Source organism: Taudactylus pleione, unplaced genomic scaffold (genome assembly GCF_031769625.1).
Source record: "Taudactylus pleione unplaced genomic scaffold, aTauple2 ptg000212l, whole genome shotgun sequence".
Classification (NCBI taxonomy): Eukaryota; Metazoa; Chordata; class Amphibia; order Anura; family Myobatrachidae; genus Taudactylus; species Taudactylus pleione.
Genome location: NW_028284614.1, coordinates 723,518 through 742,051, shown reverse-complemented (window position 1 = coordinate 742,051; position 18,534 = coordinate 723,518). Strand labels below are relative to the sequence as shown.

Below are 18,534 nucleotides of genomic sequence, written 5' to 3'. Positions count from 1 at the left end.
ACCTGTGCTTCAAAATGTTGCTGCTGAGAAGGATAAAAGGGGGTAGTCCCTAGAAATACCCCAACATAAAAAGGAAACAGTAAAGAAAGAATACACTAAGCACAAACAAATTAGGTAAGATAAGAGATATAAAACATATAAATATCTCTCTCATATATATATATATATATATATATATATATATATATATATATATATAAATATTTAGACCCGTAGGTCCGCAATAAATGTCTCAGTCCACAAAAATAAATGAATAAATATGGACGGATATAAAAGGATTACTTTGCCCCAAATAGTAAATATCCTTTCAGTTTGGAAATTCTAACAGGTACGTCAGCCACCAGTTCCAATGATGGTACGGAAGACGAGGATTCCTTCAACTCCCACGATTAGAATTCCATATGTAAATAAAGCAGTGAGGGATCGTCATTTTATTACAACAGTATAAAAATCCACTGAACATCAGTATACAGTAGAAGAATAACTATAAAAGGAATCATAGAATAAAAATCCACAAAACAGTAGATATTCAAGGCGTACCAGATAGAGTGGAACATACTTGCATAACAGAAAACCACATCTCCCTGGATCAGGAATCTGTAGAACTGGAAAAACAGTACAGAGTGGAATCTTCTCACATCCCCAAAAGCAGAATGGGTCGCCTGATATCCTATTACCAACGCATTTTGCTGTTGGGGATGTGAGAAGATTCCACTCAGTACTGTCCCACTTCAGCCCGCGGGTGGTCAAATCGGGAGATTGGGGACCCCCACCGCCGCAGCTGTGCGGCAGTGCCGGACCCCGGAGTGTGAATGGATGCAGAGCGCATGCACGCGGCAACCATTCACTGACGGGAGAAGGCTGGGGGAAGCCCAGCCAGTGACGGAGGGCTAGGCTTTACCCCCAGCCTGACATTATTTGGAGGCGTGCCATGTGGGTACGCCTCCTAACAACGTCACTTAGGGGCGTGGCCTATGGTAATGAGGCCACACCCCCAATTTCGGCCGCACGTGATGACAGGGCGCATCCTAACGGTCTGGCACAGAGTGCTCAGACCCTTGGAGCCGGCCCTGCGTACCATCATTGGAACTGGTGGCTGACGTACCTGATAGAATTTCCAAACTGAAACTACAAGGATATTTACTATTTGGGGCAAAGTAATCCTTCTATATCCGTCAGTATTTATCCGTTTGTTTTTGTGGACCGAGACATTTATTGTGGACCTACGGGTCTAAATATATAGAGATATATATTTTATCTATTTTTCAATGCAAACAGATTAGGTAACATGAGAAATATATTATATTTCTCATGTTACCTAATCTGTTTGGACTTAGTATATTCTTTCTTTACTTATCAATCACAATGTCTTCTGCTTCAGGAAAAGGACGGCTGCAGCGTCCAGTCTTACCAGTCCATTTTCAGACTTTGTTTTTAGATCAAGCTTGATGAAGCCAAAACCTGCAAAGATAATAAAAAAAAAAAAAAAGATAAATGTGTGACTAATATAATAAAAATATAATATAGCACACATCAAAAACTGGGCCTGATTCAGACCCGCTCACAAGCGCTTGAGCGCTCGCGAGCGGGTCGATGGTATGCTCTGCGTATGCGCAGCGGCCGCAAGCCCCGGAGCGAGATAGAAATTCTCTCGCTCCGTGGCTCACTACAAAAGGGGCGGCTGTCTATGTTGATCGACAGCTCGCCCCATTTGTAGGCGTGGCTTCACAAACGGAGACGTTCCCATGCGAACACCTGCCGTTTGTGGGCGGCCCCACTGACATTACCAGTGATGCCAGTGGGAGAGCTTCTGGCTCTATTAGAACCAGAAGCTCTCTGGGGCTTGCGGGAACGAGAGCGTCCGTCTCTGAATCAGGCCCACAGTTCTATACAGTAATTTATTTGTGAGTAGTAAAAGAAAAATGAATCTGTAGAATGATGTTACAGGTTGAGTCTCCCATATCCGAAATGCTCGGGACCAGGAGCATTTCGGACTTTGTATTATTCCGGTTTTCGGAATACCTGGGGGGGGGGGGGGGACCGGCGGGTGGGTCCGGAAGGTGTCGCGCGGGTGTTGCGGTGGTCCAGCGTGTGCTACAGATGTCCGGCGGGTTTCGTGAGGGGTCCGGTGACTGAGGCGGAAGGGTCCGGCAGGTAAGGTGGAAGGGTCCGGCGGGTGCTGCGGCTGTCACGAGGGTCCGGCGGCTGCCGTTGGGGGTCCTGAGGGTGATGCGGGGGGTGGCCTGGCGTGTGGACCACACTCAGGCCGCTAGTCATTGGCCGCTGATACTAGTGACGTCACATATGCACCGAAATATTCCGGTTTTTGGAATAACGGATATGGGAGACTCAACCTGTATACAGTTAGCCACACTGACTCCACATTTCAGCAGGATAATACGTATAATACAGAATATAACAAACGTTTTTCCTCTCCATGAGTACATCTACTGTTTGTTTATAATAATAATAATTACAGCAATTTCATAGATGGCATTTTCAATAGAGGTAGCAGAGCCAAAATTGATAATAGGAGTTTCTCACTGTAAAAGCAGCGGCTCTCTCCATCTAAGGTGATTTATTCTGTGTGGGTCCATCTGAAATCAGGAGCCAAGGGGCAAACGCAGGGGCCAAACATATGGGGAAAACAGCTGCATGTAGGAGCCGCTGGAAATCCAGGGGTGCCCCATTACGGTATCATTACGGTCGACAGTAAAAAGGTTGACAATGAATAGGTTGGCACCAAATTGCCAACATGCAATAAGGTCGACAGGGACAAAAGAACAACAGGTACAAAAGGTTGACAATGACAAATTGTTGAAACATGATTTCTTTTATTTGCTTTTTCAACATTTTTAAGGTTAGTGGTCAGGGTTAGGCACTATGGGGAGAGTAATGCTGGGTACACACGAAATGATCATCAGCGATAACGATTACACTGAACGACCTCCCTTTAAAAATCCTGGTGTGCTGGATAAACGATATTGTTCATCCACACATCCAAAAACCACCAACAACCCACGATCAACGATTGCAGATCCCTATGGAGAGATAACGATATCGTCCAGATTGGCCTGCGTGCATGGACGATGGTCGACATCGTCCAATGGGAGCGCGCATCGCTGCTCGTTCATTGCATACACACAAAACGATATGAACGATATATCGCTGAACAAGATTGTTATCCTTCATATCGTTGAAATATATCGTTCCGTGTTTACGCACCTTTAGAGTTAGGCACTAGGGGGAGAGTTAGGTTTAGGTACTTGGGGGAGGGTTAAGCACCAGGGGAAGGGTTAGGCACTAGGGGGAGGGGTTAGGCACTAGGGGGAGAGTTAGGGTTAGGCTACGGTTAGATTTAGGCACTAGGGGGAGAGTTAGGGTTAGGTACTTGGGTGAGGGGTTAGGCACTAGGGGGAGAGTTAGGGTTAGGCTACGGTTAGATTTAGGCACTTGGGGGATGGTTAGGGTTAGTCACTAGTGGGCAGGCTAGGGATAGGTAAGGTTTAAAATACAAAAAAAAAAAAAAAAAATACATTTTGTGTGTCGACCATTTGACCATGTTGGCCTATTGCATGTCGACCATTAGATGTCAACCTGCACATTGTCAACATAATACCAGTCAACCTCTTATATCACACACCCCTTCTATTAGGTGGCAGTGCTGCTTCGATGAAAGCTTTACACACTAATTTAATAAAGGAACAGTATAATAGACTGGTGAGTGTATGTGGCCTCCTTTCATTTAGACGCCTATATCTCAGGGGTCAGCAACTCCTGGTACATCTGTCAGACATGACAAGTAGATCAGAAAGGAGCCCGTCTGCTGTCTTTGCTATAGAGATTCTAAAGCTGGGTACACGCTATATGATGTATCATACAATACACCGTTCCATCACAGATCATATACATACGGATATAAATCGTATACATGGCATAGTGTTTACGCCCAATTCGTCATTTACAACGGTCATTCATCGCATCGTCCCATCTGCTGATTTGCACGGCAGATAGGACGATGCAATGGACGTCGCGGTGCAGTTACATACTGCATGTGATGATACATCGCGCCGCTGGATGCCAAATCGCGCAGTGTTTATGGCGCATGCAATGTATCGTTACATCGCACCGTCGCTGAGTCACACCATTGTATGGTGTGTGCCCAGCTTAAGAACTAGAGCAGACATAGGCAACACCTGGAACTAGTGGCACAAGGTGGTATTTGAAAGGTGTTTTGAGTAACACCTGCAAATTGGTCCCTCTCCTACAACGCGCGCTGGTTGCTATGGTCTACTTACACAACACTCTTTAGAAGTCTTGGTACATGTCCCCCATACATATAGCTTGTTACAATATATATTATAAATGGTTAGTATTTTGTATGCATAGGGGAATAACATATTGCTGATTGGAGGGATCAATAGGAAGGGAGTGCTGTATGTACAGACTGGCAGCACCGCTGGTTTCCATGGAGACCCTTACACAACCCATCTCTCCCGGGGGGGCATGTAGCACACAGATCAGCTGCAAGCATCGACCAAATGCAGCGATACAGTCTGTCACGTGTACGCCTGCTCTGCTAACCTCCTCACTGCCACCTCTGTGCCACCCTGCCAGCTCACTTACCGTATCCTTTGGTGAAAACATCCCGAGCAGATTTCCCTAGATCAGCATAAGGCGGAGGTATAGCCATTGTCTACTGACAAGAGAAGGGAAAAAACAAATTGAAAAATAGAAAAACACGGCAACAATTAGACCAAATAATAAATTAGCCAAGTACTATTATATTTTAAAATATATATAAGTTTTTTTAAGAAGTCCTGTGAGTGCTGCAGCCATTCACATAGATTGATTTTTATATATATATACACACATATATATATATACTGTACACATATACACACACATATATTTATATACATACAAACACAAATATATATATATATATATATATAATTATATATATATATATATATATATATATATATATATATATATATATATATATTTATTTGTTTATTATTTTTTCCAGACCATGGCACAGTAGTAATGCAAGAGTTCCTCCTCCTACTGCAGTTTATGTTGTTTGATCTCTCATTCTGAGCTGCTGCCCTTGCTGGGAAGAGCTTACAGCGTGTATATTGTCCCGCAGATAACGTGTTAAAGAAGTCATGTACATAGCAGTGCTGTAATTAACCACAAACGCTGGAAAAATAAAGGAAATTGCGATGAATCACAGCCAGAGTTACTCTGTCCAAGCAGAACGTCAGCACCAATTCGTCATGCAAGCATGGCTTGTTACACCTAAAGCCTTCTGGGTAATCTGCCATTTTACATTCCAGTAAGGGCTTAGCACACCTGTCACCCGATATATGTGAGGCAATATGCTATGGCCGCTCACTGTATAAAGATTAAATATAAGCTATTATTCCACAGTTGACATGATTAAAAAAAAATATATATATATATATTTTTTTAAATATTCTTTTAATTATCTTTAACGTACTCCCCTCATACAACAAAAAACCCTCTTCCCTGTCTAGCATATACCTAATCTAGCTTAGTGCGACATATGGACATCGGAACTCCATATATATAATGCCACGTCAGGGCAGGGGACTAGGGAATAATGCAGCGCATGTCAGCAAACACAACGTACTGTAATTGCCAAAGTTTTTAAGATCTGTCCCTGGAAATATCCCTATTTTTCAGTACTGTAACAACTGTGTAGTGCAATTCCTCATATATTTTACTTTAGGGGGAGATGTATCAAAGCTTGGAGAGAGATTAAGGGGGAGAGAGAGAGAGAGAGAGAGAGAGAGAGAGAGAGAGAGAGAGAGAGAGAGAGAGAGAGAGAGAATAAAGTATCAACCAATCAGCTCATGTCATTTTACAGTGTTTGAAAAATGACAGTTAGGAGCTGATTACTTGGTACTTTCTCTCTCTCCAAGGCTTAGTACACAGACCCCTAAGTACCAACCAATCAGCTTCTGTCATGTTACAGGCTGTGTTTGAATACTGACAGTTAGAAGCTGATTGGTTGGTCCTTTATCTCTCTCAAAGGTTTGAAACATCTGCCCCTTCAAAGATGCCAATTATCAGCGGCTTAGACCACCACATGGAGAACAGCAATAAGCCAGATTGGAGGGACAAGGTACTAAGCCTTGTAGAGAGATAAAATGGAGAGATAAAATGGAGAGCGATAAAGTACCAACTAATCAGCTCCTGTCAATTTGAAAACCAGCTGTTTAGTAAATATCCCCCTTTCTCAATGGAGCGACTCTACTCATCGCTTGATCTCACAGACAATCTAACATAGGTAATCACCATAGTAATTAATAGTACATGCCATCAGTAAGAGCCATGGATAACTGTAAATAAAACCAATCTAGTAATTATCTTCTTGCACACAAATATAAATAAGCAATAAATGTAGAAGCTGAATTGTGTATCGTAGCCCTGCCCCCTGCTTTACAATGCCGGTAATCTCACCATTATAGAGCAGGGGGCGGGGACGCGATGACACGATTGCACCGCCAAGCCCCCGCACCTCCCCACCTATGTTACCATTACGCCCCCTGCTGCGCTGACCTGGCTGTCGCCTCCCGGAGCTAGGTACAAAACACTGGCCGGGCATAAAGGACAAACAGAATGACAGGCACACACACACACTTTCCCGCTTAGTATATAGATAATTATTTAAAACACATTTTATTATGACCTTGTTCAGTGAGCATGTGATTATGCAGACTGTGGGGCACCAAGTTCTGCTAAGCCTGCATCATCCTCGGGTTAGATGCATATAGCCAAATGTAACGTGTTCCTGGAAATTATTTTAAAGTTAAACTGTTAGTAACTATGGCAGCACAGAACAGCATAAGGTATTGCAGAGGAGTATAAGCAGGCTGGAGAAGGGAGGCATAACTATAGTTATTCTAGTAGATAAATGGCAAATATTTATTATAAGAACTACTACAAAATGTGAGCAAATACTTCGAATTACACCTTTCTATAGAAGTATTCCTTTTCAATTATATAAAGAATAAGGATAAACAGATGTTTATTTAGAATGGAAAATTAAGAGGTCATTTGCATATCTATAGATTGTAAACTTGCGAGCAGGGCCCTCTTACCTTTATGTATGTATTTTATGTATGTATATATGTCTTTTACAACCCAGTAAAATGTTAATATTGATTCAAATTGTAAAGCGCTCTATAAGAAACTGTTAATAAATAAATATGCATACCGGTGCCTAAAAATTGTGAGATAGTTAGAAGGGATGTAGTCGGCATGCCGGCGGTCACGATACGGGCGCAGGAATCCTGACCGCAGTCGGAATCCTGGCTCTGGCAGCCAGACAGTAAGTACTAAGGTTAAGCTGGCCACACACATAGCGATATTTTACCCGATCTGGCCGATTCCGACACATTGGAACGTCAGATCGTGTAAAATATGGCCAAATCCTGAGTAAATCTTGAGTCCCCACTCACGATCACGATCCGCATCCCCGCTGGTCGCACATCGCATCGTCAGATCTGCCATGCAGTAGGGCAGATCTGACAATCTAGGACACGATGCACTGTGAGAGTCTGGATGCAGGAGAGATCGTATGAAGATTGGACCCCAAATCGTGTACAGATCATGTGCTGAGCTGCCGGGGAGAGTTTCAAGGGAAATCGTACACATCGGCTCATCGTGTGCTGATCGCTATGTGTGTGGGCACCTTTAGGCTCTAGGGGGCAGGTTAGGCTGCGGGGGTGGAGCGTTAGGGTTCGGCTACGTGGTGGGAGGGTTAGGCTGTGGTAGGGGTGAGTTAGGGGACCGCCGGGATTCCATACCCAACCCAGTTAGGATGGCAGGGATGAACACACGGAAAACAGCCGACAGTTCCTCACTCTGTATACGAGGAGGAGGTTTCATTTAAATTTTTTGGTAAAAACAGACTCCAACAGGTCAAAAATTTCTATACAAGAATTAACTCCACCCCCTCCTCCATTAAAACTGAGCAGAAGGGCTGGCGTCCTTTCCATTGAACAATGAGTCTGAACTTTGAATTAACGCCCACTAAACCCATACTACAGTACTGTACATTGCTGTCACTGGCATGATGACACACAGTATACGAATAGTTACTAAAGAGCAGATAAGAGTTTAAAATAGCTATGGCATCTATAAACCTTCACAGGATTGTAAAACATGTTGATGCATACAGAAACCTTAGGACACAGAAATTACTTTATAATGACCATTTATCAAGCCTCTATACCAGCCGTACGTTGCGCCCTGATTCAGAGATGTGCTATATGGAGGATGGAGAGGATGCTGCACGGTAAAGCCGTTTATGTGCAGTAGCGCACTAGGGGCCAGATTCAGCAGAAGACGGAATTGCAGAGCTGCACACAAGTGGCTGTGCCATTCCGTCCTGCTAAAATGCAGATGCAGCAGGAAGTGTTTGACTTTCCTCGCTGGATCTGCGATCCCAGTGCTGCAACCGAGGTTGCAGCCTGGCATCACCATCGCAAACATCATGACCATCCTTTGAGCAGGCTGCCAAGGCTGAAGCTTCCCGCAGCCTGGCCGGGTCCTGGGAGCCTGCGAGGTCATGAAGTCTGCATCCATGGACGCAGACCCTGGCCTCGTCGCTCCCGAAAAATGGGGCCAACACGTTTCGGGGAACGCATGCCATCTCCGTCCCCCCTCAGCTTCCCTGCCTGTCAATCTGGCATAGCAGGGCCCGAGTGTGAGGCAGAGATTCCCTATAATTGGGAATCTGTGTGATACTAAAGATCTGCCTCCTCTGCTGAGTCAGGCTCTAGGTCGGAGGTCGCGTATGTGATGTCAGCGCACCTCAGTTGCTTTGGGGACTCTGCAGGAACAGGGCGGTGACAATGCGATTGCATGGAACCACCCTGACTTGTAGGAGTGAATCTAAAGCTCAGTGCGATTCTGTGCCATGTGCCTACGGGCAAGGTGAGCTTGTTTCAGACGGGTCTCTTGCACTTAGCATGGGGCTGATGCGCGTGCCGATACTCAGGATAATGGCTATGGTGGCCGGCAGGGGCGTCGGAACGATTTTATGTTGGGGGCGGGGGCCGCAACATACAATCATTCCGGTGCCACCCTCCTCCCCTCCATGTTACCTAAGCGGCGGGCGCAGACTGTCAGGGGAAGTGTAATTTGCGGTGCTTTAACTTATAGGCCGCACATCACACCTCCTCCTCCGTGCGGTGCAGGAGCTGTGCAGCCTATTACTATAAATCTACACAGCCCCTGACAGTCCGCGGCCATCACTCCTTTGAAATCTGAAGAGCCACCCTCTTGCCCTCCACCGGTTTCCGACACAAAGTGTGGCCTGTGTAAAACCAATGGGCGGCACGGGTTGTCCGCTTGCACACGCACGAAGCCCCGCATTAGCCGAACGGATTCTCGCATCAGCATAAGGTAGTAAATATGGCTTCCGCGCCTGCCCACAGCTATCGCCACTTTACATGTGACTAAGAATCAGCCCCAATATGTTACAGTTCTGCACTTCAGCCAAATATTGCAAAGTTATTGATTCAATGAAAAGGTTGATTCAATTAAGTGCACATCAGCCATACATACATACATACATAAGGTAGCCCCAACATTGCGCATTTTAATATGTACCCCTATGGGGCTGCCAACTAAAATGCACAATTTAGGAGTGAAATCGGAGCAATTTAGGGGAGATACAGGACGCCATTGCTGGTGTTCCAACGCTGTTACAATAGAATATCGCGGACATCGCTCACACATCACCCCTAACTAAATTGACCCCTAAGTGTCAGTGCACTGCCCCAATAGTGCAAAGATGACCCTGCTCATTTCATCCGGGGGCAAATGTTTTACCAAACCATGGAAGAAAGAGAATGAAGTCACATCTGTGCGTAACTGCACTACATCATGGCTAAACAGAGATAAGTAGTCTAATCGCTGACTAGCGGTCACTCACTTTGCGATGGATTCCTCTGTGAGTCCGTAATCGTAATGCGATCCCTGCCCACGCGTAATATGGCTTATACGCATGCGCAATGGCAAACAATCGCTCAATCTGCGTAAAACAATCGCCATTGCGTCCATCTCTGAATCGGGCCCTCTCCTCACAGCCTATGGAGGTGAGGGGAGCGCAGGATCAAGCTACCGTAACTGGTCATTATAAGAGTATAGTAACTGAATCCAGCTAGTAATAGTGTAGATTTAAAAAACCTCACTATTTAAAAGCACTTTTTAGCTCCATTTGCTCCAAACTGTGAGCTAAAGGCAGCAATGAGCCAATTTTAAACAGCATATTGGGGCCTATTCATCATTACACAATTATCAATAGTGATAATTTTTTTCAAACACGCTGCGAGTTTAAAAAATGTTTAGGAGGCATTCATCCTGCCTCACTAACACAAGTGTCACTTTTTGCAGAGTCAGCTTTTCCCCATGCAGCTGAGGTATCCATAAGGATTTCCTCACTGCTGCGTCTCTCCCCCTAACCTCTTGTCTCTGTAACTACCTGCACCGGTCCCCCGCCCATCTGGAGCTATAGCCAGGGTTTTTCCCTTCCACCGCACCTGCCGCCCCGCCTGTAACCCCTGTAGCTGCCACTGTGGTTAACCCTCCCTCTTCCTCCACCCCCCCAGCAGTAACTGTTCTGCGCTGGCCCCCACGGTATACAATCAGGAAGCCGGCTGCCGGAATCCCGGCTGCTTTATCCCAGTGTAGGATAAATGACCGGCGTCTATATCTAGACGCCAGTCATTTCCCCGACGCCGGGAGACCGGCGCCTGGCATCCCGATTGAGGGGATGCCGGGCGCCGCGAGCGGACAGCCACGGGGGGAGGCTTAGGTTTAGGGCACCCGGGGGGGGACTTAGGGTAAGGCACCCCCCCGGGAGGGTTAGGCTAGGGGGAGGGAGGGTTAGGGTTAGGCACCCCCAGGGGGGATTTAAGGTTAGGCACCCCCCCGGGGGACTTAGGTTTAGGCAGTGGGGAAGGGGTGGTTAGGGTTAGGCACCCCTAAGGAGGGTTAGGGGGTTAGGTTAGGTCAGTTTATACTTACCTTAGCGACGATCGGGATTTCCAGCGCTGTCGGGCTTCCGCTACCAGGAACTCTGCTTTTGTCGGCCAGGCGCTGCCAGGAATCGAACCGGCGGTATTTCATACCGATTCCGTCCCCGTTGCCCTCTGGCTTCTAGGTATCTGTCCCTGCCGCGACTGCACATCTCCCGGACGCTACTGTGGGTAACACTCCCTCCTGGCCCCCCACCCCGGTATGGAACGATCATGCTGTGGGCACCGCTGCCCATTCCCCCACCTGTGTCTCAGAGTGGTGTACAGTATCACTCACAAGTTCCGAAAAAAATGTTTTTTTGGACCTTGATGAATTGTGGAAATTAGCGAGGCACAATTGTAACCAGGAGATACAGTATCTGTGATATCTCCTGCATTACTTGATTGATGAATGGGGCTGACACTCAAATTATACAAAATTCGGTGAAAATTTTATTTTTCACCTATTGTATAAATTAAGTGATGGTGAATAGGCCCCTAAACCACATAACACTGTACCCTAGATTATTATTAATATTACATTTTATTTATAAGGCACCACAAGTGTTCCGTCGTACAGAGAGCAAACCAATAAGACAATACAGGATAAAACAGTACAGTACAAATAGCGCTACAAATCTCCACACAGCCACTGATGCAATGAAATGTACAGCGTCAGCTGAAACCTGTAGCCGTCAGCGTGGGACACTACATAAGTCCCTTCTGCATGGGTAATAATGGTAAGCAATTCACTTTATGCAGAATTAATTCATTTGATTTAATGATGCAGCAACCATGCCAGTGATCCACTTTAGACACCGTGTCGCCCAGAGCTGATATTCCTACGTAGATTTGCCTGTGTCCCAGGGTCCCAATTATCACAACTGCAATACTACAGATGCCTTTTACAGCACTAACGTTTTTAGAACTGGTGGCAAGAGGGAACTTAACTCGTTTCCGAAATAGATGGGAGTTCATTGTGGCTGTTTAGGCTTTTCCCCCGCTACTAAAAATAACAGTTATATACTGTACGTATTTCTGTGTAACATAAGGATACGGCCACATTTCCATGCCCCTGGTGATACAAAGGGGCCTATTCATCATCGCTTAGTTTTTACAAAAGCAGTTGAAAATGAACATTTTCGGGCCATTTATCACGAAGGTAAAGCAGGAGCTAATCACAGATCTCCTGTTTATCTTCCTCTCCCGGAATGGCCCGCTGTCCCCATACACTAGTATCACAGATATCTCCTGCTTACCTTCCTCTCCCGGAATGGCCCGCTGTCCCCATACACTAGTATCACAGATATCTCCTACAATACCTTCCTCTCCCGGAAAGGCCCGCTGTCCTCATACACTAATATCACAGATATCTCCTGCTTACCTTCCTCTCCCGGAATGGCCCGCTGTCCCCATACACTAGTATCACAGATATCTCCTACTCACCTTCCTCTCCCGGAATGGCCGCAATCTCCATACACTAGAATCACAGATATCTCCTACTTACCTTCCTCTCCCGGAATGGCCCGCTGTCCTCATACACTAGTATCACAGATATCTCCTGCTTACCTTCTTCTCCCGGAATGGCCCGCTGTCCCCATACACTAGTATCACAGATATCTCCTACTTACCTTCCTCTCCCGGAATGGCCGCAGTCCCCATACACTAGTATTACAGATATCTCCTGCTTACCTTCCTCTCCCGGAATGGCCCGCTGTCCTCATACACTAGTATCACAGATATCTCCTGCTTACCTTCTTCTCCCGGAATGGCCCGCTGTCCCCATACACTAGTATCACAGATATCTCCTACTTACCTTCCTCTCCCGGAATGGCCGCAGTCCCCATACACTAGTATCACAGATATCTCCTACTTACCTTCCTCTCCCGGAATGGCCGCAGTCCCCATACACTAGTATCACAGATATCTCCTACTTACCTTCCTCTCCCGGAATGGCCGCTGTCCTCATACACTAGTATCACAGATATCTCCTGCTTACCTTCCTCTCCCGGAATGGCCAGCTGTCCCCATACACTAGTATCACAGATATCTCCTGCTTACCTTCCTCTCCCGGAATGGCCGCAGTCCCCATACACTAGTATTACAGATATCTCCTGCTTACCTTCCTCTCCCGGAATGGCCGCAGTCCCCATACACTAGTATCACAGATATCTCCTACAATACCTTCCTCTCCCGGAAAGGCCCGCTGTCCCCATACACTAGTATCACAGATATCTCCTGCTTACCTTCCTCTCCCGGAATGGCCCGCAGTCCCCATACACTAGTATCACAGATATTTCCTACTTACCTTAGTCTCCCGGAATTGCCGCTGTCCCCATAAACTAGTATGGGGACAAAATTCGTGAAGCTCCGAAAATATAATTTTTTCGGCGCTTAATTGCGGTAGCATCTGCCATCTTGCCATGGATCCATCCGTCCCTGTCCGACTCCTTCCGCCGGACGTCGGCGCTCTTGTGTTCATGTGTGGCCTGTAAGTCACGCATGCGCACAGCTCTCGCGAGCAGTGAAAAGATTCACTGCTCCCAGTGAAGCCGTTCGCTGGGACAGTTGATTTTCGGATCAGCTGTCTCAGTGCCGAAGCAATGATGAATTGCTCCGGTGGCTGCGGCAAGTCAGTGTGTTAATTATTGGGGTCCGTTCGGACCTTGATAATTAACATCATGAATAGGCCCCAAAGTAATTTCGACACAGGAAGTACTGCATTGCTTAGCTATCCGACTGATATTTCAATATACCTCAGTGGCATTTGAATTACATCATGTTAAAACACAAAAAAAAAACCACATATAAAGTGCAGAGTGTGTGTGTGTGTCTGTGTGTGTCTGTGTGTGTCTGTGTGTGTCTGTGAATTTGAAAATCTATATCGGTTCGTATTTACTTTTTTTAAATATGTGACAAAAGAGGAAGTTGAACATATGTGGAAATGCACTTGTATACGCCTCCTAACGTCTTCGATGGCCTCTGCAATGTGTTCCCACTGATAATAATGTTTTTCAGCATCATTGGAAAGAAACACGAAAATGACCTATTGCATGGTAAAGGCATAACTTTAATACCAGTGGGTATGTACCCTAATACGTACGCTGTCCTTCTCAGAGCTACGTTTTCTCAAAATCTTATTGTTTTCACTTCAAAAACAAGATATATTCAGCATGTCGACATTCAAAAAGTTGACACCGTAATGTGGAATGTCATAATCTCGACATGGTTAAAATGGCGACACAGTCAAATTGTTGACTACTAAAATGTCAGCACAGTCGAAATGTTGACTCATTAAATGCTGATTGCCAAAATGTCAACACATGAAATGTCGACACAGCCAAAGAAATTTTAGGGTTAGGCTTAAAATTGCACAGCCCTCGATAATTAAGTATCCAACTCGCGAGTAGCAGCGATGGATATAAATTCACCAGAGCAGTTCAAAATTTGTCCGATGCAGAGACAGCGGATTCTTTTTGGAGCAGAGAGACTTAGCACTGCCGATTCTGACTCGGCAATGCTAGTGCGCCTGTGTGAACTGTGCTTCATTCAGGCGCACAAAGCCACGGCGTCCGGTGGTAGGAGCCGGACAGGGGCAAAGGGACCCAAAAGGGGTGTGCGGGAGCAAACGCCATCTGAAGACGGCAAATGTTCCCGCAATCAAGCTCCAAAAATATAATATTTTCGTTGCTTGATGAATTTATGTCCTAATACTAGTGTATGTGTACAGGTAGACAGATCAGGGCTTTACCGAAGGCAGGAGACATCTGTGATATCTCCTGTGGGGATGTAGTCGGCATCTCGGCGTGCGGGATGCTAACGGTCTAAATAACGGCGCCGAAATCCTGACAGGTCGGGATCCCGGCACCAGTATCCCGTCCGTCAGCATCCCGAAGGTAAGTATCGGGGTGCAGGGGGATGTTAGCATTAGGTAGCAGCTTTAGGCATTAGGGGGAGGGTTAGGGACCGGGGAGAGAGTGTTAGGATTAGGGGGCGGGGAGGGGGAGGGTTAGGGTAGGGAAAATACCTACCAGCAGTTCCTACGGGTGTCGGGAATCCGCTGTCGGTATTCTGAACAGCGGCATCCGACAGCCGGAATTTCATACCCAACCCCTCCTGTGTTACCTTTATAACGAATGACCCCGATCCTTCATTTCTACAGAAGTAGACGCCTGCTTTTGTACAAATCAAGTGAAGATGAATTGACCCCTAGGGGTCTATTTAACAAAGGCAACAAGCACTAATTCCTGCAAAAATAGTATTATTTATTTTTTTGCAGAATTTAGGGCTTCTAACGATTTATCAAACCCCGTGAATGTCAATAGCTTTGCCATATGCAAAGTATATTTTTCTAGGACATTTTTTCAGGCCGCTCAGCCCACGGGTGGGAAAAATTGCAGTGCAACGCTCACTGCCGGGGAGTAGATGCTGCGCGCATGCGCACGACATCTATTCACAGAGAGGGGAGAGCTTGGGGGCAGCAGCATGTCCGTAAGTGCTGGACACGCCCCCCAAGAGTGATGAAAAGGGGGCGCCTATTAAAGAGATGCCCACTTTTCTCATGGCCACGGCACATTTTCAGGCCTGCCCTGTCCGCTCAAGACCTAGAATGAACACTGTAAACTATCTGTTCGCGTCGCACTCCGGAGGTAATGCAATGTGACCGGATCCTGCGCAAATTGTGCAGGAATCTGCCCTCATCTTTTCACATGACTGGCACTGTAAATATGCCGCAGTTTTACAACGGGCGCTCATGTGAACTGCAGAGGCATGCCATGCAGACAAGGGAAACAATCCTCCCAATGCCCGCGCAATTTTTGAGAGCGGCCTGCTTCCATTGCATCCCTTCTGGAACACAGTATGGACAAAACCTACTCATCTAGGCCCCTCAATGAGCTTCTGCATTTTTTTAAATAAAGAATTGGCCAGGTTCATCTTACAACATGGCTGCCATCTGTTAGTATTGAACGGTCACAGTGGCACGTATTACATTATTCAGGCCTAGGCACGCTCCTGTAAACATGTGGTAAGCCACCGTAGTATTCCAGGAAATCCACGCTGCCTGCAGACTTTGAGTGATTTCTCTTGACATGTAATCCTGATATAAAACCGTGATGGGATTGAGCTATCCTGTAACCGATCTACATGTGTAGGAATGCAGTGCCTGCTATAGGTCACGTCTATGCCCCCAGGGATTGATGCCAAAGTGAGGAGCGTCCTTCATACTCAGGGGTCAAATGACACCTGACGGCAGGGACACGACAAATGGCTCCAGTCCTTACAGCAATATAAATGTTCCTTAATCTTCCCAGTTTATAGACTATTATACAGATGACGAATGAAACCACATGTATGTCATTGTACACTGAATATTCTGTGTGTGGTGCGCTGTCCTATTTGAGTAGATCTAACAACTGTGCAACCAGCTCACATAATACCACATAGGACAGCATCTAATACACTAAAATAGCCGTGCCAATCTATTATGACCTTGAACGTGCTTTCCAATGGGCTACCCGTGACGGTATGTAATAAATAAAATAGCCGATGTAATGGAATGAGGCCTGTGTAGAACGTGAATATTACAATGTGTTGAAGGCTTGTTTCAAGGTGAATGGTCCAATGGCTGCTTTGAGGTTAACAGAATTCACATTTTGTTTTCCCAAATAGTAATGTGCAAACATGAATTAAAAAACACTATACACATGGCTTTCACTGTAAAGGTCATATACTAGATAGATAGATAGATAGATAGATAGATAGATAGATAGATAGATAGATAGATAGATAGAATAGATTCATGCTCATTACATTCAAAGAGAGATGCATGTATGTACACTGTTTAATTAGACGCCTACAGTCAGAACATACTGACAACCTCATCTATAGCAATATGCAACTAAAGCTATAGATATATTCCATATATAGATGCCCAGAGGATTAATGCATGCAGACAATGGATTGCTGCTCTCTCTGGTAGGTTGTGGATAGAGAGATCAGGCCTCCCTGCAGATCCCATTCTGCAATGTGGATTATCATTTATATAAAAGCACTCATACATCTGGTCAGCATATGTCATTAGTGCTACTACCGCCCAATCTGCCTTTACTATGCCAGTTTTACACTACTACAATCCCACACCCGGCGCCATGCACATATACAAAGGTCGCAGAGCAGGTCTGGCCTCCCCTATCTGCAAGATCTGGATGGTGGTGATAAGGGATCAGCACAGCACGCCTCTAAATATAGACATTGGCAGCATGGAGGCTGCAGATGATCTATCAGGTAGGGCTTTGCCGTTTAGAGAGCAATTCCAGGGCTGTTCTTTACCTTTTCAGTTCCAGAGGCTGCGGTCTCTGCTGCTTTAGATCAGACTGACAGTCAGGAGGAGGAGGAGGGGGGAGGAGGAGGCGGAGCGCTAGGGGGGGAAAGCCTGGGAGAGTGGCCGTGACGTCAGCAACACACCCTCTGCAGGCTGATACGCAATCAGATGCCTGCTGACTGCTGTGCCCTGAATGGATCCCTCCAGATTACAGGGAATGCTTGAGATCAATGATACAACAGTGGAGTAATACAGTACAACAAAACAGACATTCAATAATAAACACTAGAAACTGTACTTCTAAAATACACAAAACAATAAATATCACAGCCAAACAACCTCAGCAATTATATATATATATATATTACATTAACACCAATTTAAAGTACAAAAATATGCTTCTTAATTTATTATACAGTATTCTATTTATTGCCATCAGGGCTTTAATAAGCAAATATAGATTTTGGCCCCCCTTAGTGGAATAAACAGTATCAGCTTATTTACCTACTACAGTTTCTGCATAATTCTAATTAACACCTCTATGTACTAACAACCTAATGCAGGAGATTTCACAGAAATCTATTGGTGCAGATTGCAGTCCCCAATATTATTAATGAGGACTGTGATCATCTGACCCCTATGTACCAAACTCCAAACTGCAAACTTTTCGGAGTCTGGTCCCACTGGTTTGTGTCATGCTAATATGGTGTAATACACTTTATGCCTAAAGAGGCATTTTCCCAGGAAAGGGATGACACTGTGTGCATGCGCAGATTCATATTCCCTTTATTGCAACGGATATTTTTTATTTAAATGTAAATATCCCTGCTATGTACTAAAGTTAACACACAGGAACAGCCTAGGCCCCTTGGTGCCGTGCATGTATATACAGTATATACAGATGCAGCAGTAGGGCCATCCTGCCTGAGAGGAAAAGGGTAAACATACCATAATAAATGTACATATAAAAACCAGTAGGAGAGAGAAATGAGCTGTCTAAGCACACACACCTCATGGTAAGACGCCTGTCTCTTTTTGTTGGCAGCTGCTTTCTGGTCTCTCTGGTCCAATTCACTGATTGAGCACTCAGATCAACACAAACAGCAGACTCGGTTGCTGCCACTGGGCATGTACAGCAGCTCCGTTCCGTCC

General features: G+C 45.6%; 1 protein-coding gene across 3 annotated transcripts in view; it reads right to left on the bottom strand.

The window, feature by feature from the left end:
- Window positions 1–17,480, bottom strand: part of VDAC1 (voltage dependent anion channel 1) — a 36,301-nt gene extending 18,821 nt beyond the window's left edge. The window contains exons 1-3 of one of the 3 annotated variants that reach the window (XM_088478228.1): window positions 17,391–17,480; window positions 4,627–4,699; window positions 1,412–1,461 (exon numbers count right to left, since the gene is read on the bottom strand). In XM_088478228.1, the coding sequence (XP_088334354.1) occupies window positions 1,412–1,461; window positions 4,627–4,693 (117 nt within the window). In that variant the 5' untranslated portion in view covers window positions 4,694–4,699; window positions 17,391–17,480. Of the gene's footprint in view, window positions 1–1,411; window positions 1,462–4,626; window positions 4,700–6,721; window positions 6,744–17,390 lie in introns of those variants that run through there. The other 2 variants (XM_088478229.1, XM_088478230.1) reach the window with 2 other exon arrangements.
- Between the last annotated feature and the right edge of the window lie 1,054 nt (window positions 17,481–18,534).